The 25,662-nt window shown below is 34.4% G+C and overlaps 1 protein-coding gene, 2 long non-coding RNA genes and 1 other non-coding gene across 5 annotated transcripts; 3 read left to right on the top strand and 1 right to left on the bottom strand.

Annotated features, from left to right (window-relative positions):
* Positions 1 to 45: 45 nt before the first annotated feature.
* LOC135687711 (uncharacterized) lies at positions 46 to 22,395 on the bottom strand. Its single transcript, XM_065204349.2, has 18 exons — positions 21,457 to 22,395; positions 20,636 to 20,882; positions 19,897 to 20,205; positions 19,300 to 19,370; positions 18,713 to 18,959; positions 18,114 to 18,243; positions 16,734 to 17,095; positions 16,116 to 16,186; positions 15,508 to 15,600; positions 14,552 to 14,634; positions 13,809 to 14,061; positions 6,821 to 6,903; positions 6,093 to 6,278; positions 5,605 to 5,726; positions 5,187 to 5,318; positions 4,735 to 4,807; positions 4,083 to 4,177; positions 46 to 3,789 (listed from the first exon to the last, which is right to left on the bottom strand). Exons 1-18 carry the CDS (start codon positions 22,129 to 22,131, stop codon positions 2,891 to 2,893), a joined length of 4,131 nt encoding a protein of 1,376 aa, XP_065060421.2. The 5' UTR covers positions 22,132 to 22,395; the 3' UTR covers positions 46 to 2,890.
* Positions 8,277 to 11,254, top strand: LOC135695958 (uncharacterized). Of its 2 annotated transcripts, none has more exons than XR_016145141.1 (4): positions 8,277 to 8,831; positions 8,965 to 9,066; positions 9,418 to 9,454; positions 9,912 to 11,254. It is a non-coding gene; the product is annotated as an uncharacterized LOC135695958 (long non-coding RNA). The 2 variants fall into 2 exon arrangements; XR_016145140.1 differs by having other exon boundaries at positions 8,962 to 9,066.
* Positions 13,204 to 13,276, top strand: Trnai-aau (transfer RNA isoleucine (anticodon AAU)). Its single transcript has one exon. It is a non-coding gene; the product is annotated as a tRNA-Ile (tRNA).
* Positions 22,396 to 22,524: 129 nt separating the features above from the next.
* On the top strand, positions 22,525 to 24,936 carry LOC135687718 (uncharacterized). The gene is made up of 3 exons (XR_010516251.2): positions 22,525 to 22,722; positions 23,673 to 23,735; positions 24,739 to 24,936. It is a non-coding gene; the product is annotated as an uncharacterized LOC135687718 (long non-coding RNA).
* Positions 24,937 to 25,662: the final 726 nt, after the last annotated feature.

Genomic DNA, 25,662 nt, shown 5'->3' with positions numbered 1-25,662 from the left:
CCTTTCCAGTCAGCAGCAAAAGGGCACCCAGAAGAAAAAGGGCACTTAGTAGCAACAACGAAAAGGCTCAGGAAAACATAAAAAGGAAAACAAAACCTAGCTATTCTACCTCACTATCCTGTTGGCCCAGGAAATTTATCGTTCAGACTGTATGCTTCATTCATCTTTACCATTACCTTTTTTCGACAGATGAGTCATTAACAACACATCTTCGTGTTTGAAAAATCACCCTTTTTAGTCCAACGTACTTTTATTTATTTTAGAATAAAAATAAACAACTGAATGTAGTTGTGAGCTTTTTCTAGCATCGCAAAATTAGTTTTTCGACCTTAAGTACCTACAATTTTTCTAAGGAAAAGGTAAGCCTATAGCCTATGAAAAATCTCAGTTCTTGACTAATAATTTTTCTATTCAAAACACACTTAATTTGGATTTTAGAGCAAGAATAAACAGCTGATTGTAGTTATGAACTCTTTCTAGCATTTTAAATGAGTTATTTGATCGTAAAAACTACAATCTTTTTAAGGAAAAGGTAAGCCTATATCTTATGAAAAATCTCAGTTCTGGACCAATAATTTTTCTATCCAAAACACACTTTATTTTGTATTTTAGAGAAAGAATAAACAGCTGATTGTAGTTTTGAGCTCTTTCTAGCATTTTAAATGAGTTATTCGACCGTAAAAACTACAATTTTTTTAAGGAAAAGGTAAGCCTATAGCCTATGAAAAATCTCAGTTCTGGACCAATAATTTTTCTATTCAAAACACACTTAATTTGGATTTTAGAGCAAGAATAAACAGCTGATTGTAGTTTTGAGCTCTTTCTAGCATTTTAAATGAGTTATTTGATCGTAAAAAACTACAATTTTTTTAAGGAAAGGTAAGCCTATAGCCTATGAAAAATCTCAGTTCTGGACCAATAATTTTTCTATTTAAAACACACTTAATTTGGATTTTAGAGCAAGAATAAACAGCTGATTGTAGTTTTGAGCTCTTTCTAGCATTTTAAATGAGTTATTTGATCGTAAAAAACTACAATTTTTTTAAGGAAAAGGTAAGCCTATAGCCTATGAAAAATCTCAGTTCTGGACCAATAATTTTTCTATTCAAAACACACTTAATTTGGATTTTAGAGCAAGAATAAACAGCTGATTGTAGTTTTGAGCTCTTTCTAGCATTTTAGATGAGTTATTCGACCGTAAAAAAACTACAATTTTTTTTAAGAAAAGGTAAGCCTATAGCCTATGAAAAATCTCAGTTCTGGAACAATAATTTTTCTATTCAAAACACACTTAATTTTGATTTTAAAGCAAGAATAAACAGCTGATTGTAGTTATGAGCTCTTTCTAGCATTTTAAATGAGTTATTCGACCGTAAAAAAACCACAATTTTTTTAAGGAAAAGGTAAGCCTATAGCCTATGAAAAATCTCAGTTCTGGACCAATAATTTTTCTATTTAAAACACACTTAATTTGGATTTTAGAGCAAGAATAAACAGCTGATTGTAGTTTTGAGCTCTTTCTAGCATTTTAAATGAGTTATTTGATCGTAAAAAACTACAATTTTTTTAAGGAAAAGGTAAGCCTATAGCCTATGAAAAATCTCAGTTCTGGACCAATAATTTTTCTATTCAAAACACACTTAATTTGGATTTTAGAGCAAGAATAAACAGCTGATTGTAGTTTTGAGCTCTTTCTAGCATTTTAGATGAGTTATTCGACCGTAAAAAAACTACAATTTTTTTTAAGAAAAGGTAAGCCTATAGCCTATGAAAAATCTCAGTTCTGGAACAATAATTTTTCTATTCAAAACACACTTAATTTTGATTTTAAAGCAAGAATAAACAGCTGATTGTAGTTATGAGCTCTTTCTAGCATTTTAAATGAGTTATTCGACCGTAAAAAAACCACAATTTTTTTAAGGAAAAGGTAAGCCTATAGCCTATGAAAAATCTCAGTTCTGGAACAATAATTTTTCTATTTCTAAACACACTTAATTTGGATTTTAGAGCAAGAATAAACAGCTGATTGTAGTTTTGAGCTCTTTCTAGCATTTTAAATGAGTTATTCGACCGTAAAAAAACTACAATTTTTTTAAGAAAAAGGTAAGCCTATATCTTATGAAAAATCTCAGTTCTTGACCATCAATTTTTCTATTCAAAACACACTTAATTTGGATTTTAGAGCAAGAATAAACAGCTGATTGTAGTTTTGAGCTCTTTCTAGCATTTTAAATGAGTTATTCGACCGTAAAAAAACTACAATTTTTTTAAGGAAAAGGTAAGCCTATAGCCTATGAAAAATCTCAGTTCTGGACCAATCATTTTTCTATTCAAAACACACTTAATTTGGATTTTAGAGCAAGAATAAACAGCTGATTGTAGTTTTGAGCTCTTTCTAGCATTTTAAATGAGTTATTTGATAGTAAAAAAACTAAAATTTTTTTAAGGAAAAGGTAAGCCTATATCTTATGAAAAATCTCAGTTCTGGACCAATAATTTTTCTATTAAAAACACACTTTAATTTTTATTTTAGTGCAAGAATAAACAGCAGATTGTAGTTGTGAGCTCTTTCTAGCATTTCAAACGAGATAAGCCACCATTAGTGCGCATAACTACATTTAGGTACAAGTGTTAATGTCGTCATAGTTAGTGTTCTATACAGCTGTTTTCTGCAAGTACAAAGTTGAAATCAAACTATCAGAAGTGATTAATTATTGATATATTCATTTTATTCATTATTTTGAAATTATTCAATACACTTTCTGTGATTTATGAAAAATGATAAGTCAGAAAATAAACCTTTAACTCAGTCAGAATAAAAGAACAAAATAAAAAAAACAGATGAGTAATATAACATACAAGATATCTTGATGGCTGTTTCCCATGTAATTCAATCCTCTATTGGTATTTTGATCCGTTTGCGACAAGAAATTTCTTTGTTTAATTTCGATCCTCGTAGTCTTGGCGATATAATGGGTGCCGTCTCTAATGTCTCCAGGCTGCTGGCTGACAAAAATGGCGACGAGAACGGCTGCTTTCCCTCTCTGATTGGTGTGAAAATATTTGGTGAGTTGCCTTTAACCGAACCACACTCTGATTCTCGCAAACTCGGGACAGAGTCAATAACAGGCAACGGGCTCTCACCAGAAACATCATTAGGCTCGTTACTTTCTCGATCGTTCTCCAACATTGCCACCCAGTCCATTGAGTCTTCAGAATACATCAATGGCTTAGTTGATAATCTTGAATCAAAACCAAAACTTTCTGTGGCACTGGCAATTTCCAGTAGATCAAGAACTCTTTTTGGTCTGTAATTTTCATGCCCACGATCTGTTGATTTTTCTGCGATTAAAACTGAATCTGAACTCAATTTTTTCGGGGTCAGAGTCATTGCTGGGAGAGGGCTAGCATCCATCGATAAACTGCGCATTCTTAGCGTAGCTTGCTGATTTCTTGTACCAAACTTTGTTTCTCTGGAGTCTTCGTCGAACACAGGTGAAACATAGGCAGGTTTTTCTGGAGTTTCAGCAATATTCAAAGGTTGACATTTATCCCATTTATAGACAGAAAATTGTTCCACTTCTTCCTTACGATTATCTTCCAAATCACTTTCACTTCTTGCCAGTTTGCGTTCATCCGTTAAACATGATATGCTCCTACCAAACTTGTAATGAAAGGAAGAATTTTGCAAGGATGACAATTCTGGGTGGTATCGCTTTGAAGCGTAAAACCGTCTTGGCGATGTCTTACAACTGAATGACTGTGATCTGCTGAAAAATCTTGTAGCAGCTGGAAAATAAGAAACAAAGGAAAACTTAAACATCACAAAATTGAACAATAAATTCGAATATTCACCAAAGAAAGGAACCTCTAAAGAAAGTCTGAAATCTGACTTTACTTCCATTTCATTTTCATCCAGCGAAATTTTGATAGCTAGACCTATTAATGTGAAGCTAAAATCTAAATACTGTACAAGTCTTAAGGTCCAATTTGTCTCAAAAAGTAGGGTTGAAACAAGTTATTCTATAATATATAGACACATACATCTTATTAATAAGATTTAAAGAGTATCAAATACATACAGGATGCACTTTTCACAGGTGATTCCTCAATATTGCATTCCTTTAAAGGGGATTCCTCAATAACCGTTACATTTGTGATGCAGTCAGTTTTTCTCCTAAAACAGGTAAAATATATCTGCTAAATAATTACGTTTAAAAAAATGCCAATATTACATTTTTGAAAAAAACCTGCAATTCAGTGTGCACGAATACTAAAAATCTAAAGCACAATGAATAATCTGTAACTATGTTCATAGAAAATGAAGATTTTCTTCGAAATTCTCGCAAAATAAAAGTAAAATTGTTGCTTATAACATGGGCCAAAGAAATATAAACTTTTCAATTGGTAACAAATGTTGCACATTAACCAGAATCTAAGTCTTAGATAAACATTTCAAGAAAAATAATTTTGAATGATTAATAGAAAAACCATTATATGGTCTTAGCACTGAGGTAATAGCTTCTCTCAATAATATTTGTTTACTTTAAAAAGGTGAATGACCAGAGTGAAAAGATTAAAATTATCTTCAATCTATTATCTTCAAACGGCAATCTCTCAGCAGTTTTAGTGACTAGTACTGACAAACTAATATATAGTTTTAACAGGGTTAATATGCAAGATCTGCTACGCTACATCAACATTATGTATTAGAATAGTGCTTGTGCTGCCTACCTTTGTTTGTGCTGCTTTTTCCAAAAGAAATGGCGCCGCTGCTTAACAGCAGGGGTATCCTTCACTGATGGAGCTATAGAAATAGTTTCAAATAAAAAAAATAAAAAAACCACTTCACAAATAAAAAATTTTGCATACCAATGTTTGCTTATGATTTCATGGAGTATTTAAAAACCATTGGAATATATTGATACGTCATCAGCTTTTAACATTTTACAAATTGTAAGATATTACAAGGAATACTTTGTTATACCTCAAAATGGTTCGAGAATTTAGTTCAAATGGTTTAAAATTAGATATAGTTGCATGCCTTGTCACGCTATAAATAATGGTGTTTAAAGAAGTAGCCAGGTCGATTCTTTCAGGAATGAGTGGGCATTATAACGATAGTTGCTTGAAGACGAAAAATCACAGCTGTTTATTTTAATCATTTTATTTTTACCTTCACTTACCAATTTCTGTGTATCTCCTCTGCAGCTTTCTCTTTCTGCAGCCAGATACAGAAGATGTGGTTTCTTCATTATTCGTTCCAGTATCAAAGAGGTTTCGGCACCAACCCTCTTTGCTTGGTTTTGGTGGATTATCTAAACATTGACATTCAAAGTACAAAGAGGGTGGTTTATAAAGAAAGGGACAGAAAATTCCAGAAAAGACCGAGGTACAATAGAAGAACACAACAAACAAAACAAAGATTCTCAAATGAGGCAACATGTGTAATTTGCCAAGATTTTACAAAATCGTGATCACAAGCTAAGACAAGAAAGGAACAGGTACAAAAATATCAATTTAAATTGGAAACACCACAACAAACATTTGAAATAAATAAATAACGTATAATAAAAATACACAAAATGAAATATGTTCTGCCACCTTGATATCCTTTCTTTGCTCGTTTGGTGCCATTTTTGTTGGATCGTTTTGCAGGAACCATGATCTGTCTCTTCGTCGCCATACTATCATTGATACTTAAGAACCTCCTGAAGGTAGTACCGCTGTAAGAGGCAAATTATCAAAGTGTTTTTAAAGCAAGGAATGATCACGTATAACATTGATTCATATTATTTTAGAAAATGTCAAATCATTGTCATCAATCGTTGTCACTTGCAAGCTAGAAATGAACAATTGTTAAAAATGAGCCAAATTTAAATTGCCGATGTTGTTTTCATAGTTTTAGAAAATATTTCTAGGCCTATGCGAACGATGCCACTGTGCATGTAAGCAATCTTATATAAACGAGAGATTCTTGTCCTATCTAAGCCAACTTAACAGTAAGCATTGCTATAGAACTCTTTCTAAAGGGTGTTTCAGCATGGAATACAAGAAACCAAATATGTGCATCCATAGTGGTGTACCATTACCTTTGATTTGAAGGCTGGTTCGAACCGTAGTCAGTTGTTGACAGCGAAGCAGGATCATCTTCGGCAATATCAAACGAGTCATCGGCATCAGCAATTTGTTTTGATGGTGTTAATATTTCCAATGGCGTCTGATGGCCTAAACCCTCGTATATTTCATGCAAAATATTTGGTATTTTGGTCTTGAATCTGAAATTAAGAAAATCTTTGAAAATTTTAAGGTAGACATACACTTTGTAATCCATTAATTTTACTACTATTCATTGAATCCATTAATTTTACTAACATTGAATTATTTTTCATTTAGATTATTTATTCATGTCAATTGAGGTTCATAAAGAGCAGCATACGATTTTTATTTTCTAGTATATTAATTGCATATTATAATTAGTTTTTATTGGAGGGCCCCTTGAAAAACAACTTCCGTTTAAGGGCAACCCTCCCTAAACAAATCAAATATGAAATATGAATATATAGGTTATGTCTATAATTGGGAATCAACTCTCAAGTTTCCATTCTTTTAACACACTGTCCGTTTTAGTTAAATAAAAAACTACATTACAAGCTGAAAACTTGTAAGTTTCAAGTTTAGCTGAAAATGGCATGCATTTTGAGTTTCGATATGTCTTATGAGACATCATTCTATAACAACCTATTACAAAAAAAATTTGCTTTACATTGAAAAGACATTTTCATGCACATCCTTAAGGATAGAATCTGTAGTCCCTCACCTTGGTAGAATTTTGCTGTTTAAGTATTTGGCCAGGAAGCCGGTGTTTTCCAGAAATATCAAAGGACGAAGCTGCCCTATCACCTGGAAGGCAAAAAGGTTGAGAATGTACATTTTAAGCGTTACTCTAACCAAAGTTTCTTAATCTATTATCTTCAACAAATGCGAATCACATTCCTTACTAGAAGCTCCACTACAAAATGAGGGCTGTAACAGTATTCAGAATAACATTATTTCAAAATAACATCAAATTGTCGGATTTAACAGGATGCTGTAATTTTATAGAGAAAACACCACTACAATAATGAGAATTGCGATGAAAAGCTCTAGATCTTGAGAATGTCTTTGATTTTACCAAAGAGATGAGAGAACATTATCCATGGTCATATCATTATCCTCTCTTAGGCCAAGGGGTGTCAAACGCAAAGTCCTCAGTTCAAAACTGGCCAGCTTGTGGGTTAGTTAATCCCAGAGAATAGATTTGAATGTACAAAAAGCACAATGACAAGTAACAGAAGGCGAGACAGAGCTTAGACTCAGACTGACCATCTGAAACAGCAGCCATTTCTAATTCGTAAGAGCCAGGGCCGTCGAGAGGCAGCTTGGACCCAGGGGTGATTCATAAAACTGGACACCCCTTAAGAAAATGTTCCGTGGCCACGCCCTTCAGTCTCCCGGAGAATAAGGGAAACGTCTTTTTAGGTACAATTGTTGAAAATTTTTAAGGATATTTAAAAGAACGTGCAAAAGCATTCTACATGAATCAAGGATATTTGGACATTTCTCTTTGATAAACTTACAAGGGTGTTAGTTCCATTTAAGTAGCTGAAATACTACAATCCCGGACAAAAATGGTTGAGACTTTTCAAGAAAAGCTTATATTTTCACTTTTCTTTAAAAAATAACTTTCCCCCTCCCCCAATTCAATGTTAAATGCAGGATTTTGAAGGAGAAATGATAGAACTACATATCAAACATTGCTTCGGGGGAAAGGGGGGGACTCGAATTCACAGGGGCAAGGTAAAGTAGAAAATTACAAAAATTGCATTTTGTCTCAACATTTTTGTCCGGGATTGTAGCTTTTTTGCATTACAAATAGATCTTGCTACTTTTTTATGGGCCTCATCGGAGCACGGGCCCCGGAACTTTTGACCCTCCTAACCCCCCCTCTCGGCGCCCCTGGTAAGAGCTATGGCGAAAAGTTACTAAGATGAAAATCTTGATTATAAAATTCATATTTCATATTCATGCAAATAACTTTTGCCCTTAAGTTATAACAGTATCCTCATCCGTGGGTCCAGATAAACAGCTCCATAAAGTCTTAGTTTAGCTATTGCCCTCAGGCAGAGATCTCAACGTAAAGATGAATAAAATACCAAAAAGAGCACTCAAAATTGTGTATAAAAACAGTCATGTGGACTATGAAACTTCACTGAAATTAGATAAAGCAGTAAACGTCACTATAACTAAAATTCGGATATGCAAATCAACCCCGAACAAAAGATCCACACCGCCCCGCGATTCAAACGGTTTTCAGCCAAAACCGCTCGGCAGATTTTCAAAATTATTTTTTCATCTGAATCCTAGATCCTCGAGGCTCAAACATAAGGTCCGCTTTTTCGTATTTTCGCTTCCGTTTTTGAGATATTAACGGTTTTCTCCCGGGTTCGTTCCAAAATCTCGCGATCACGATTAGTGCTCTCCGTGGTCTTTGTCCCGTGTTTCTATAGGTTCTTTCTCTCTCTTTTCTCTTGCTCTCTACAAAAGATTTCAAAACTCCTTCCAACAGCAACCCTTCAATTTGAACGGAGGCTTTTCAAATTCGTTTCGCTTTCCACAAAGAATCTACTGTGTGCCGATAATTTAGGTGATTTGGAATTGGATGATAAATCTTCGTGCACTGCTGGTTGGCATTCCTTTTCGAACTCGAAGCGGTCGTCGACGGTCGGTGTCGTGTGCTACAGCTACAGCTCCAGTAGTCAATCGTGCTGGGTGCTCGCGACAGACCTCAGGTGAGTCTTGCTAGCTTTTTTTATCAACTGATTTTTTATCGATCGACGATTGAACCCCCGTTTGTTCTTATTTTGTTTGCAAGAGCCATGTAATTCGTGCTTTTGACGATCTTCCTTTTCTCCGTTTTAGTAGCTACGTACGATACACGCGCTGCTACCTGATATTTGGTTTTTCCATTGCTGCTGGCTGTTCCTGTTCTTCATTGGCATCAGAATCGATGGCATGCGAATACAAGTAAGCGTTGTTGTTCTTACATGTTTTCGATATTACTTTTTTCAAATGATTTTGTGCTCATTTCGATGAAATTACACTAAAAACCGGCTGCTAGACCCCCGCTGCGAACGAAAACTTTTTACCTCTTCTCGTGGTTTTGTGCTTAAAGGAAACTGGATTGGCTTTATTGCAATCAAAGTATGAAGAATTGTGGTAGATTATTCCTGCTGTTTATTCTTGATGCAAGAAGATTTAATTTTCATAGGAAAACCCGTTGTAATGCGAATTATGTAATCCCGCCAGCCCCCAACTTTTTATGCCTATCGAGAATCCTTTGCAGCAACTTTTCCTAACCGCCTTCCTTTTTTGTAGATAAACGATCGGATTCGCTGACTTTTTGGTTCAACAAGTGAGTATTTTTCTATTAAAATTTCACTTTTTGTGAGATTTTCCCACTGAGAATGAGATGGGATTTGCCTGCCTCTTGAGTGACAATTATTCTAGAAACCATTTCAAATGACTTTATGCTTATTTGGGTGAAATTACACTAAAAACCGGTTGCTAAAAGGAGTCGCTAGACCCGCCACGAACGCCTTTCTCTTAATGTTTTACCTCTTCGTAGTTTTGTCCTTCAAGGAAGATGGATTTGCTGTATTGCTCGCTTCACAAGAACAAGTTCAAATGATTTTATGCTTAGTTTGATGAAATTTCACTAAAAACAGGCCGCATAAAGGGGTGGCTAAACCCTCGGGGCAAACCTTTTTTTCTGAAATTTTTACAAAGCATTATGACTATGGATTTCCTTAAAAAGTGCTTTCATTAACCATGGAATAACATCTTAATTATTTGTGATGTTCTTCATCTAGATCAAAGATCGTTTCAAGCAATAATTATGACCCAGACGTGATTCTTGACTGTGGAGAAAAGGACTAAAGTTATATAATATAGATTAGCTGTTGTCCGTAAATTGTATTTTGTTAATTTGTTGTTAGAGTAAGATTCCTCTCTGATGCACGAAACTTGGCTTTTATCTATCTTTCCATTTCCTAAATGCTTTGTTGCTGCAGTGTTTCAAAAGCTAATTGTGACGAAGATATGATATGTGGACCTCAAATGTATAGAACTGCGTAATAACTTTATAACTCTTTGGGGTTTAGAAGAGGTGTTTGATTCAAAATAAACAGGGAGCTTTGAGGGTGGCCCGCAATTATGTCTAAAAACAGCATCACAAGTGAACAAAGATTGAACGAAGTGCTTTAAAATGAACATTACAGCTCTAAGAATGACTTTAGAAAATATTTAAAAACGCCCCATAAGTCGACGAGGGCTAAGAGTGTATGATTAGAAAACTTAAAAATTTGATTCTGACTAAATAGGAGAACCTCTAGGAGTAACCCATGAAAATGTGCCAACGAGCATAAGGAATTGGTGGGACTGGCAGAAGCATGTTGCTGTCAAGTTTAAAGTAGAATTCAGAATAATTAACAAAGCTTTTAGATAAGCCTGCAAGATATTTAAACGACCACCACGATACACCGAGAGATAAAAGAAGATGGAAACTTTGAAAATTGCAATTGGATAAGCAGGAGAATTAAAGAGGGTAACCCGTGAAAGTATTTAAACGAGGACCCCAATTAGATCGTGGCTTACAAAATATATTGAAGAACTTTTCTGCCTTGCCTCGATATTGCAACCGTTTATGTATCAAATTGGTGTGTACATTTTAATAAACGGAAGAGTAGCTCCCAGTAAATCCCGCTCTGCGGGCACCCTATGGACCCCGGAATGGAATAGTAAGATTAGCCTCTGAAAGTCAAGAGTGCTATTAAGCTCGATTTCAAAGGGGTTCAGATGGTGATGAAAGCTATGATATTGCTAATTGGTAATCATAATAATCAAGGAACTACTTATTGGATTGATTCTATTAGGAATTTCGCAAGTATGGGTATCTGGAGCCAGCAAGTAATTAAGTTTGGGTTTACTTTTCTAAAAGGATTTACTGAATTACAATCAAGGTAATAAAGCATTATCTTCCTACACGAAAATAGCTCTTATCTCAATAGGGTTGTTGCTGCAAGTAAATAATACTTTGTCCTCGAGCAATTATTTCCTGCTCTTGCCAATAGTATATGCTACTCACAGTAGGCGTGACTATGGATTAGATTAATTATGTTTGCCTTTTGTCACGTTTAAAGTATCCTTGCCTGCTTGCTGTATATTACACTTTTTGCTTGCATTCCTTATTAAATTGAAAGAATGTAGGAGGACATTGTTTTTTTATTCTGATTTTCAAGATAGATTCAACTTTAATTTGATTTTTCAGAGGAGTAAACAGATAAGTAAAGTTGGGAAGTCTTAACATGAAATTTTATGGAAAATTAAAACAGGAGACTTAGGGGGTAACACATTAAAATATTTAAACGAGGAACACGAATAGACCTGGGCTGCAAATGTTTTGAAGCAACCTTCAATTAACGGAAGACTAGCTCCCCTACGAAGCCCGCTACGCGGGCTTGCCAGTGACCCTACGGTAGAGTACATAGATTAGCCTCGGAAAAGACAAGAATTTTCTTAAAAGCCCCTGTGAATGATAGTAAAATTAGCCTCGGTAAAGACAAGAATTCTTTCGAAGCCCCCAATGAGTATGCAGATTAGCCTCGGAAAAGACAAGAGGTGTATCAAACTCGATTTGAAAAAAATTGGCTCCGCACAGGTCACGTGATAAAAAAATTACTCGCACTCCTGTGACTATCGCTAGGAAGGGGGGAGCCTCTACCCCTTCTCTATTTCAGGCGACCCCCTGACTAGCGATAGTCACAGGAGTGCGAGTAATTTTTTTATCACGTGACCTGTGCGGAGCCAATTTTTTTCAAATCGAGTTTGATACACCTCTTGTCTTTTCCGAGGCTAATCTGCATACTCATTGGGGGCTTCGAAAGAATTCTTGTCTTTACCGAGGCTAATTTTACTATCATTCACAGGGGCTTTTAAGAAAATTCTTGTCTTTTCCGAGGCTAATCTATGTACTCTACCGTAGGGTCACTGGCAAGCCCGCGTAGCGGGCTTCGTAGGGGAGCTTTCATCTACTGTTCTTGCTGATAGTGATACGGAAAAGAATGAATAGCCTGAATCCCAGTTTCATGGGAAAGAATTTTGTAGAAAGATATGAGCAGATATGTAGACTTGCGAATACCACTGGAATTTCTCATTCCAGGACAGTTTTTTATGGTTTGAAAACAGTGAGCTAAAAGAAATGGTAAGTACGATATAAGTGGTCAAGCCGTAGAACGATATACTGGAGTCCTAATCTTTAGCAGCTTTTAAAACATGATTGGGGGCCTATTAACTTGCATGACTGTAGATTGTGAAAGTTGGCATTAACTAGCTTTTACATAGCTGTACGATTTTTATGCGAAAAATGAAAAAAATTATTTCATATAATCATATATTATATACATGAGTCAATTTAGATTTTGAAAATTGGAAAATTCAGTTGAATTATTTTAGGTCTCGACCAGTTCATTTTAACTAAAAAAACTTAAATTGAAAAGGTTATTGTGTTTGTTCAAATGTGAATGATAGACTGAAGGAAATTTAACGTTTTTCTTAAGAAATCTAAATAGATTGCTGTTTATAACTTTGGTCTGGTGGTAAAAGGATAGATCCCTAAATAGATAAAGATTATCTTACTACTCGCACCTTTGCACCAAACAAATAGAAAATGTAGTAAAAACAAATAGAAAAATATAGTAAAGTTAATTTTAATTTGAAGTAGTCATGATATGATTTTCCTAGTTCGACCTACTTGAAATTCAGTAAGACTCTATGCAATAAATGTTTAATTTAAACTCAAATCTATACATAATCTTTAATTAAGTATATAAACAGGGCATATGATGACTTGATAGCTCGCTATGAGTTTTTCAACCTTCATCATATAATAATCAAAACCAATTTTTTTTTTTTTGTGCACCTACTTAATTTTCTAACTTCTAATTTTTGAAATTTTCTAGTAATTATATTTTATGTTAGTATATTCATATTGTAATTTATAAATGAGTTTCTGAAAAAGAGTTCGAGTTTTAAGTTTGAAAACCCCCTGCTTTGGCACCTGATCTTCCGAGGGAATTATATAAAATTTCTCACGCTATTTATCATGGCCGGTTAGCTCAGTCGGTAGAGCGTGGTGCTAATAACGCTAAGGTCGTGGGTTCGAGACCCACACTGGCCAGAATCTTTTTACAAAAACAACGAAAACTTTGCCGGGAGAGATAGCTACTAACGTTATCATCCTTCCTTTGCTTTGACTGACCAACGAATTATCTTGTCTTTGCTTACTGACAATTTTGCAATACTTTTATTGTTTCATTTTACAAACCACCTTTTCCTTCACAAGGACCAGTTCAACAAATCCCACAACTGTATTTTCAGGGTTCTGCCCCATACTTCAAAAATTGTTCTACAATATTTATCAGGCTGAGATATGGCCTGTAAGCCAACTCTTTATCCTGCGACGCAGTAAGGACGTGGAAGGGGGCGTAGTCTGAATCACAGGCCATCACCCCATCACTGTTAAAAAACATGGTCAGTGTCGTTGGAACGAAAACACATTTTAAAGGGAGGGGCGGCCGGTTTAGTTGCATACCATTCAGTACTCAGTCATAAATAATTTACTTGAAAGATCTTATGAAATTATTTTTTAAAATTTTCATTCCTTTCCCCACCTTTTACAGTCTTATCATATACAAAATCTGGTTACTCACTCTTTCAGCAACAGGACAAATGGTTTCCACATCTTCATCATCGCTTGTGTCATCTGCTGGTACATAATCTCCTGTTCCCTTTCCACTATCACTCTTTTTTCTCGTTTTGCCAGGACTTTCTACCCCAGCACCCTCTAAAGTCTCTTTAGATGACTGGTCAACTTGAGTGTCACTTGGACCACTAGACTCATCTGCTCTTGTCACTTTTTTCAGCACAGCCATTTCTAATTCCATCAAAACGCGAGTAATATGCCTAAAATTGATCAAGGAAAAAGCATATCAATAGCTAAAAAAAACAATCTTTTGTAATGAAGAAAGACGTCCTTTATACTGGCTGATAACATGTGCACAAAGCATATTCGGTTCTATATTTGAAATTTAAAGAATGAAAACCTTTTGAAATCTTATTGCAATATTTCAAGTTGCATCTTGGACCAAAATTTTCCCACTTCCATAGTAGCTAGAATTAACTCAATTTATGATAAATGCTGAAAGTAAATAATAATCATAGGTATCCATATTGCTTAATCTTCTACTTGTATCTTTCAGTCAAAATACTCTCAAAATAGTCAATATACGTTTAGATCATGGTCAACAGCAAAGGCCTATATTTAGGCGACTTTGTGCATACCCTTACTGTCTTGCACAAGGATAGGTTTGCATACCATTACGGTTTCTATTAATCATAATGACTTGATAGCTAATGATCGAAATAACCATTAAAAACTAATGACGTCACAAACCTTGCGACCTTCACATGTTTATTATCGTCAACGTCTTCCAGGTTATTGAAAACATTTTCCAGGAAATGGTCAGGACTGATCCTCTATGAATTTGAAGAAAAGCTATCAAGACTATGTGGTAATTTTGAATTCTAAAACAAACTTTGGCCAGCATTTGAATTAAACTGGAGCTCTCAAAAGAAGCACAAACATTGAATAGGTTATCTGAAATGACACAGGATAGAAAGAACTGGCGTTTGACTTCATACAACCTATTGGAGACTAGACTCTCTTACCACTACGAGTAAAAAATTATAAACGATGACTTGTTACTCGTTCATAGTTATAATTTATCTTTAGTCCAAGAAAGTTCATAAAGGATAAAGCTATTGAGCACGATTCCCTCTCCCTTGAAGATTTTTTATACAATCTGTTGCATTCAGCAGCGGACCAGAAAAAAGTACCGAGTTTTCTAAGTAGGAGAGATTTCTATAAGTTTTTAACAAAATATGTTTCAAATTGAATTTAAATGTAAGTTTGCTACTCCCACGCAAAATAGATTCCTTCATCTATTTATATTCTCTATAGACAAGAAAACCATCTATAAGAAGCCCCATTTGCCCAACTGTCAGACTTGTGATAGACCTTCAAGTATACCAATACCAATACCAATACCAATACAAAACCAATAGAATACCAATAAAAAATTCTATAACTCTAATCAACAAATTAACGATTCTAATTAATACACAGTGGGATTCTATGTGGAGTGAAAAGTGGCCAAAGTCAGGAAACTAGCAACTAATTCAATTAAATGTTTCATGATGTATCGATGAAAATGTTTCGCATCTGTGTTTTAGAGCACTGACGAAACAAATATTGAATCAAAATGCATGCAAATTTGGCATTAAAAAGTTCTTAGCATCCATTAATAATAAATTGAAATAGGCAGCCAAGGAAACAAGCTTCAAACTCACCTCAGTTGCTTCCTTGCTCTCGTTGTGTTTATTCAAAAACAGAAATGCTGCTCTTGAGAGCTTTCTAACGATTGATTCACAAGCAGACAAGTCCTAAGAAAACAATTAACGCTCTTCAATCATATTTATCAAGCCCCGAGCCATACATATCTTAACGGGTTCAGTAGGCCACACTTTTACTATGTGCAACTTAAAACACCAAGCAGGTTATCCTCTAGCTCGATGAAATACTTTTCATTATCTTGCACACTAATTAGAAAAATATTATCTTTTAATATCAATAAATTCCTTTAAACTGCTATGCAGTTTCAGTCTTCAAATGGAATAGGATTATTTTCAGTAGGTCTAACTTTCAAAGGCTTACTACATTATAGGAGTGTAATGAATTTATACTCAAACTTAGTTTAGTTCAAATCGGTTCATACTTTCGTAAAATAACAGATAAGGCCCTGCTGGAAATGAGTTTAATAAACAATACGCTTTATATGTGACTATTAAACTGCAACGGGACTCCTGTACCTTTTGAAAGCACCTCTTCTACTTCAAAATATATTTTCACTAGGACAATATATACACAAACAAGAAAAACGTAACGAAAAGTAACATACCTTTACCAACACCTCAGCGATCTGGTCCTTAATGTAGCCGGAAATGCTGTCCATATCCAAAATTGATAAATCTGTGAAAGAAAGCCAACATTTGTATATATGTTAATCTTAGGTCTTTAGGGTTTAAAATGAGTGTGTTTAATTAGGGTTTAAAAAAGTAAAAAAATCTTGTGAAGAAGAAAGAATATAATCTGATTGCCGAGGGGAGGGAGGGAGATGGCGCAGAAAGGATTTGCCTGGTCTTTCTACCAAATGCTTTGAAACCCTTGATATGAAGCAGATATGCAAGGAGTCCCTTGAAAGAGATTGTTCCTTGTACTAAATAGCACGTGGCGATAGATATTGTTAAGAATTTGAAATTTATATTACTATTTTCAATAAACATATTTTAAAATGGCTTCAAAAAAAGCAAAGCCATTATTAAATTTTGCACCACAAAAAAATTGTTAAACATATTTTGAAAAAAAGGCACTATTGAGCTCAAAAATGAAGTGAACAAGATGCCTAAAACCTAAAGATAAGGAATAACAAGGCCTTTTTCATACAGATACTTTCTTGTTCTTAAAAGAAATTATCTCTGCACATTATCAGTTAGATGGAAGCCACAAGAATATTTACCATTTGGAATCAAATCAATATCTTTCAAAGGATCTTCTTCCGCTTCATTTTCTCCTTCCGAACCTCTTTTGCCACCTCCTTCCGTTTCTTGGTTACTAGAAACTCTTTCACGTTTTTTAATTTCTTCCTCAGACTTCTTTTTCATTGTATTTGCTTTCGACTTCGCAAGCATATGCTCAGATCGAGAGAATGTCCTTGACTTCAATTTTGTAACAGCAGAATTAGATTCCTTCGAAAGTGAAATTTCTTGCTCCTTTTTACCGGTACGACGTTGGCTTTTGTAACATTCTTTAAGTTTTTTGAAAAGGCCAGTCGATACTTGATCTGCCTTCAGAACTTTCTCTGGCTCCACATTTTGAATTCTGCAAAAGTAAATAAGATTTCTATTCGCAATATGTTGGATGATAGGAATTCAATACAAAATTTTATTTGATGTAAAATTATTTTATCTTTCGATTGGACTGTATTGAACTCTTGTAATTAGTTTTTAGATCTTTTACCATTAATTTATTAAGTATCAGGACCCTAATGATAACAGTATATATTGTACTGATAGGTTATCCTGTTAAAACATTCGATTATTATTATTATTATTATTATTATTATTATTATTATTATTATTATTATCATTATTCAATGAAACCTTTCTACAGCAATTTGTTGTACAACAATTTACTTGTATTATAATCCATTCATGCAAAACATTGGAGGCGAAAAAGTGTATGCCAAGTTGAAGCTTAAACATTGAAAACCAAAGAGACTGCTGTTTTGGTAATTCTATGATATAAGCAAATAATAAAAGAATTGCTCTAAGATACCGTATTTTTTTCATCAATAAATATCAATATAGTGAGGAAAAACAGATCTGTATTCTCGAAATGTTATCCTAATCTAATATTTGACCTGCAATGCTAGCCAACTGTTCTTGGAACAATTTTAGCCAAGTACAGTTTTTGGTTTAGGACCATATATCCAATCAAAGATAACATGGCAATCCATGTAACATTGTCTTGTTTTGAGAGTTTCCTTTATAGCTAACTTTCTGGACTACACGTATCACAAGCTAGGCAATGAAATCCTAACTAATGAATGTGATTGAATTACTCATGACAATTTGAACATTTGGCATACATTACATCTCTGTTGGAAAATTAACAAAACAAATGCGAAAAACAAAAGCTACAGCTATCATCAAAGGTTTGAAATAATAATGTTGTAAAACAGTTTTGGTTGCAAGCCAACTGAAAACAGAAGTTATAGTGTCAAGAAACTGATTTGCTTTTCAATTTTCTCATGGTTGGAGTTGTAACGATTTTTAAATTGGGTCGAGTGCCTTACGTAAAACGAACTGAATTTCAATTACAAAACAAAACTCCATACCTTTCTATATTCTGATGCAGTTTGGAAGGTAAGGAGTGGGATGGAAGATCAAAAAACCAGTGATTGAAAGCTTGCATGAAAGACGAAGAAGTTGATAAGGTGGTTTGTTCCTTCAGGGCTGACAAAATTTCTGCGGGTTTAAAACCAAAAGATAAAATGAGAAAATAATGAACTAGTAAGTGCTACAAAATAATGAACTTACTTATTCATGGTACATTAGAAATTTGTAAGTGAGAAATTACATATGCTTATATACAAATACTCAATGGCAAAACAAAATAAATTATGTACCAAAAATGTACAAAAAACAAAGCAGGTTTAAAAGATTGTGTGGTCTGTTTGCAGAATAAGTTTAAGCAAAAATTCTAATGAGCAAAAAAATTTTTCAATATAATTGAACAATCTTCTTCCTCTGACAAAGTACTATTTGCTTTATATGACAAAATTCTTTGCTGGATTTTTGAAAATTTTTTGACTGTGAAATCCTTATATATTAGTGGCTCTAGAATATCCCTGTCATCAATTCATTATCAATTATGCAAATCATGTGAATCAGTGGCCATTTAACACTACTAAACTGTCTTTAGCTAAACATTTACCTTGGTCACTACTGACAACCTCTGCACTGTCCATTGACCTTCTATTAGCAAGTTTTGAATGGATACTCTTTATCAACCCTTCTACAAGAGCTTGTTGTTGTTTAGCAAAGTCCTCTGCACCATGTTTCCTTCTACATTCAATGCCAAGTGGTGATGACAAGATTGTAAGTACTCCAGAAGAGGCAGTCCATGATTGGAGGCAAGCACTGACTTTTCGGCCATTTTCAGGATGATTCATTTTAATTATCTTAAACAGATAAAAGATTTTGATCTGTATACTGGATTGATTTAGGGATTTTGCTAACTCAGCAGATCAAAATTACAAAAACTTTAGCACCTTTTGCTGTTCCAATGTGTAACCCCCTATAAATTAGTTAGCTGACAGATGGAAAATAAGATCATGAGTACAGCCCAGTGATAACCAGATATTTGGAAAACAAGAAGCTTACATGATTTAAAACAAGAAATTGTTATTGTTGTAATAAAGTAGAAACAACTTATTTAAAAACAATAGCATGTTCTGATTATCATTTTACACAGAGTGGTAAACAATTTTCTAAGCAAATCTTAGACATGATAATGCATACCAGGACTAAGTGCTTTGTTTTCAGTATCCTTAGCAAGCTTATGAATGCTGCAGTCAAAACTCTTTTATTTCCTAGAAAGAATGCAAAATTTTATGATAAGATAACATGATATAAATGATTAATGATTAATGAACTATCAAATTTTGCAATATTTCTTACACACAATGTGTAAATTCAAACACCCACCATATATGCAAATTTGTTAACTTACAGATTGAGTTGGTAAAAGTATAGAAAATAATGCACAATCACATTGATTATAAAGACAAAAATGTAACAAGAAACAAAAAATGTATTCATAGATCTATGACTTGAAATCAATATTGCATAACTAGATTATGTTATAGTTCCTCCAAGGATTCACAAAGTCTTGTAATGAATCTTGGTTCAGCTTGATTCAACTTTAAATAATGTCAATTTAAACATCTGATAATGCAGCTATGTTTCTTTACTTGGAATTTAATTAAATCATGACTATTCCCTTTGTAGGTATTCAATCTACATTCAAAATGGGATGTTTGAAAATTAAACAAGTTGATGAACTTTGACTTTTGAATTTGAGATAGCAAGTTTTTTGCTGACTTTTTGTTAACATACCATCTTGGTCTTGGCTGTAGTCAAATGTGCAGTAGTATGACTCCTGGCTATTCTGTAAAAACATCAAAATAGCACTGCTTTTAAACACTCCCTCCATTTCGGCAACCATGGTACCATTCAGATTCATAGTCACAGTATCTTGTACTTCTGCACAATCTTGTAATTCTGATTGCTTTGTAGGTGTTCTTTGTATGGCCACAGACTCTACGTCATTACTGGCATTAAAACCCTTCCTTTTCAGCAAAACATTTCTGAGGATTACTGGCAAATATTGATGAGTTGATGAGGCTGATTTTCCAGAAAATGAATCTAAAAAAGACCATAACAATATCAACGACTAATGATAACAATTTCTGAAAAATGGATGTTCATAAAGAAGAGTTATTGGACTTTTTTTAGAAACTCAAACTAAGATTAAAGAGGGTTGAAGAACAAGAGATCAAGTTGCAGAGAAAACATCTTTATCATATTCTTAGTTTTATAAATATCATTAAAAAAGTGAGGTTTCAAAACTCCAAGACAAAAATAATAGCACCTGTGAAATTAAGAACAGAATGCATAAATTAATCATCTCTTTGGATAAAAGTTTCCTTTCTTCAATGATTCATTATTTCATTTCCATTTCCAATAAATCTGTTCAATTGTTTGCTTTAAGTGCTCATTGACTTTCTAAGAGACAAACATTGTCACTGATCCTGAACAACTACTAGAAAAGGTGGAGAATAGAAAATCTTCCTACCACCCAAACATATTAAAACTCTGTGCACATTCAAGGAAAAGTTTGAGTGACCATCATTGATAGTTTCCTGTCTTCTTTTTGACAATATAGTATCCATGAGCAGGCAAAATTGACCAGGCTGACATGTCTTTTGGGCCTTTGTGGTGGCACCTTGAATCCACCAATAAGAAATGTTCTCAATGGGTATCAAAGAGCCTGAGAACCAAGTCATCATTTTGGATAGTACTCCATGAAAATCATCTGACATCTAAAACAAAATTGAATATATCTTTGAGAATTGGTACCAAAAAATATTTTACTTGTCCTTCTCTTGTAAATTAAAACAGATAATGGCTTAAGCAAAAACATTCTTTATACATGGAAAATAATTAGTCATTTTGCTTTAACAACTTGCAAAATTTGCTTCAAAACTTTTACACATTGCATGCTTGTATATTACTGATTTAAAGTAACTAAAATTTTAATAGAAGTAGAAAATCTGATGCAATGCATGTGCTTTTCTTCTTTATGCTAGGAATAAAAGGAGTCTGATATGTTGGAAGTTTTAATAAACAATTTCCAAACAGAAACTATCAAAAGAAGAACCTTCTTGAGGAGCCATCAGTATTTTGCAAAAAGCATAGGGAGACCAGCTTGTTGATGTGCTAGTTTGAAAACTGAAAAGGGGCTCATTTAACAGGTCCAGCAAGTTACCTTGTCAAATAAGCCCTGTTCAAAAGTAATGAAAGACTGATAGATTGGAAAATATATATTGGTTTCTTCAGGAGATGACTTGTTGTTGAGACCTATTCTTTAAAGAAAAGATACACTACAACACTTGCCTTTGCAGACCAGGCTGATCCTAAATCAACCCAATGAAAAACAATCTTATTCTCTAATGTCATTTTTTTGTAAACTTCATCCTTCATCAAGGCAGCTTTTAGGTCACTTGGATTTGATGGTTTTCCATTTGAGAAATAGCTAACATCACCACAACAGCAAGGGCAAGGTGTAAACAGAAAAACAAAATTTGAAGCATCATTTCGGTTCTGGGTGTTGTTTTGTTTCTCAATCCCTGTTTTTCTGTTTGTTTTGACAGGTGAAAAGAAATCCGGCCTTTCCCATTGAAAACCCGTCACAACTTCCGCCAAAGCACAAGATAGTTGGTCGGCCACGAAGCCCTGCGATCGAGATTTTAATGAGAAGTCCTCTTTTGCCTTCTCTAATTTAAGCTCAAGCTCTTCTTCAAAGTTTTCAAAATCCTTCAGCTTTAAATCGTAGAAGTGATGATTGCCGTACTCCAATTGTCCTCCTGAAGACTTGTAAAATTTAAATCCCCAAAGTGGGCTTGTGTCCGATTTCCCTCCGGCTGATCTATGACGACCACCAAAGTAGGTTAATATTCGCACTATGCTGAACCGTATGAGCCTCACTGTGTCTTCGAAACAAAAACTTGTGTTTTGGGATGTTAATGGATTCACATCGATCATAAAAACAATCTTCTTCCTATAAACCATTTTGTGCAACGACCTCGACCCTCTTTGCGAATCACAAAACTTTCATTGAGTTAACTTTTTAATTCTCCAAAACTTTGGAAAATTACAGATCAGTCTCTACTAGTGCATAAATAATGGCAGGTAAATCGCTTTAGCAAAGTGTGTGATTCTCATTTCTAGAAGATTCATGTAGGCAGGTAGTTGTGAAAAATTTCCCGCCATAACCATGATAATCAGCCTCATACCGAAGTAGAGGCAGTACAACAAACTGTGATCTCATTGCATAAGTGGTAATTGTGCCAATGAGAAATCACCCTTTCAACGAATTTCCAAATTAGAATTATGCTTAACAAACATTAACTAAAATGCAAAATGTGTACAAAGCTAAAATATAACAAAAACATCCATGAAAAATTCCAGACTTTTGACCTTGGTTTGAATTCGAGCACCAGTTTGTTATGGATTCTCGTCCGAAGAAACAGCTAACTTTCGTAAAGAGTCTGGAGGTTAAACATTCAATTACAATATTGGAACATCAGCAAACAGGATAAAGCATGAAACTGCTAATTATCATAATACTCGTAGCATGTTTGCTGTCAACAAGCAGCTCAGGTATCTTTTGTGGCATATCTCTAACGAACTTTCAGTATACTTTAAACGTTCAATATTTTTCTGTCATACAATTTACTGCAATCCACATCCACATCTAAGCTACACATCATGTCTTGTGAGCTAGAAGTCTAGATTTTCATCTATGAGATGTTTAGTATGTTTGAGAGTAAAGAGATACAAAAGATACAAAGAGATATTTTTATTGAAAAACCCTTTGGAAAACTGCCACACTACATAGAGAAAAGAAATCTTGTACTGTTTTATTTTCAAATCAACGACCGTTCAATACCGTAAATCCTCGAATTGGCCCCCCTCAAATAAGCCCCCATCCTAGAACTACAAGTTGTCAATAAGCTCCCCCCCCCTCGAATAAGCTCCCACTGTTACCGTAAATTTTCGAATTGGACCCTTCCATTTGATGATTTTTGCCATCCGAGGTTGCCTATGGCGTTTTATTTAATTACCATAACAAATTCATACTTTTGGTAGTAATTAATTAAATGCTCATAAAGAAATCCCTACAAAAATAAACGAAGTTTTTTGATAGTGTCTTCTTAATGTCTACAATAATTTTATAAGCTCCCTTCGTATGAGCCCCCTTCCCCCCCTCGAAAAAGCCCCCTCGAATAAGCCCCCATCCAAAAATATCAAAAATAAATAAGCCCCCAGGGGGCTTATTCGAGGATCTACGTTACTTCTGCGATAATGATCAATACAATTCTGTGATGATGTTTTAAGATTTTCAACACTGCACCTACAAAATACTTTTTAATAAGCCAGACATCCTACAGACCGTTTACATGCAATAAGAGAATTAACAATTATCTTTTCAAAAGTTCTTTGAAACTGATACCTTGTTTCTATCCTGATAAATGTCAATATTAAATGAAACGTTTGAAAAAGTTGTGATGTGCTGCTAAGAAATTATGATATTGATATTATATTAACAGCTCCTGGCCCTGATGTCGGTGTTTACATGCATGGCCCGCATGACACAGATGATAAAGAAAACGGTATGATATTGATCTAATTTTTAAAATATCTGGTTTAAAAATGGTACAAAAAGCAAAACGTAACACAGACAACTGAAGTATACATTCTGAGCCACCCTCTTCATAAAATAGCGGAAATATAGCCAAAAGTTGGATGGGAATTTAAAGTGAATTGTGGAGATATAATAAGGTGAGAATATGAGTGGTTACCCTGGGTACCAGACTCACTATATATAAAATTTTATTTTATATATAGTGAGTCTGGTACCCAGGGTAATAAGTGGTGCATTTCATTGGTTCTTTTCTTGGACCAGACTGCGACCGCCAACCTCTCACATCAAGGCCATAGCCACCTTTGTTCTTAGAAGGGGGCACAGGCCTAAAAAAATCATGAATACCCCTTTGTCTCCAATGAACAGTTCCTTTTGTTCTTAATGTTCTCAAACGATGGTACCCCCATGAATTCGAACCTTCCTTCCGTACTGCCTCACATAGTTGAAATGCCAAGAGAGAAAAAAGGGACTTCTCTTTCTATAGAAATGAGGACTTTATTGATAGAAATGATTACTAATATAAAAAGATACCAAAGCACCTATAATTTATAGGCTATGAATTATTAAAGGCTGGTTTTGCTAGTTGACCAATGATTGATAATGAGATTCTCGTGACAAGGCTGTATTTGTAGATATAGGGATCCTTATCTACATTTCATTCAGTGAAAATCAGTTTATAAAACCAATGCTGTACCATATGGGCTAAAAATATCGCTACCATTGCTTCTTAATCTCTTAAATAATTCCTTATCGTTGAGTGTAGCATTTGGTCTTGTCTAATTATCAGAAGAATTCACTTTGATGTTATGTTCCCACCGTCTCATCTAGCGAAAAATTTGCACGTCACATTTAGTACAATTTTCACACAAATCTTTTACTTACATCGTGTAGTTCTGTAGAGCGCAATAACAATATTAGAGTCTTTAGATAGGATATAACTATGAACATTTAAGGATGGATTTCGATTCTAGACCTGAAAGCTGCACCAATTCCACAGTATTACCATGCAAAGTTTGGGGCCGGAGGAAAACACTCAGGCTACTGAGACAGAACTGGAACACAAAAACCACTGGAAACAGGGATAGCAAGTCTCAAAGAAAACTTTAAATAATGCACAAGGAAAATTTTCCAGCGTTTAAAACTATTTTTATTTGAAAGTGATAAAACTATTGCTATTGGTTCTATTTCTTTGGTTCTTTGCCTTTCCTTAATGTATTGTTCTAATTCGCCCTTAATTTAGAGCCTCTGGACAAGTTGTAAAGGGGACCATTTATCTCTAAATAATACTGGTAGCTTCATGTAGTAATGATTTGCTACACCTTAAATGAGTGAAGTATAAGTAGCAAAAGCTGATTCTTTACATTATATTGATTGGGTAAATAATAAAATTAGCAACTCATGGTGATGTCTTAACTTTTGAGCAAAAAGTTATTGAAAGGAAACCCTTTTACATGGTTTGTTCGGATCTCAGAATTTATTTTTCTTTCCTTTCACCTTCAAAAACCCCCTTAAATCGGTCTTGCTTCCCAGACTTTGGTTTTCTGGTTTTTTGGAGCCATATCTTTGCAGTAGTTCACGGATTGCAAGATCAAGCATATTTATTGCAACATTCATATATTTGTTAAGTTTTACTGGAGCTATGCTGCTTTCCACACCTGCTTCTATCTTGTTATGGATAGGAATCAGTCTCTCTACGTCGGCAGAATTAGGGTTTGCTGCGAGATCCGAGCCATTGTGCGCATGGTAGAATTTATCTGAAAACAAGTCTCAGATGTCTATGATCTAAGTCATTTATTTCTCAAGTTTTTAAGGCATGATTTAATGAAATTTTTGTCCGGGACAAAAGCTTTTTGCTTATGGAAAGTTTTAATTGCATTCAGCCCATCAAATCCCTT

Source organism: Rhopilema esculentum, chromosome 20, assembly GCF_057945365.1.
Source record: "Rhopilema esculentum isolate cy_ngs chromosome 20, ASM5794536v1, whole genome shotgun sequence".
Taxonomy (NCBI): Eukaryota; Metazoa; Cnidaria; class Scyphozoa; order Rhizostomeae; family Rhizostomatidae; genus Rhopilema; species Rhopilema esculentum.
This window is presented reverse-complemented; position numbering and strand designations above follow the sequence as displayed.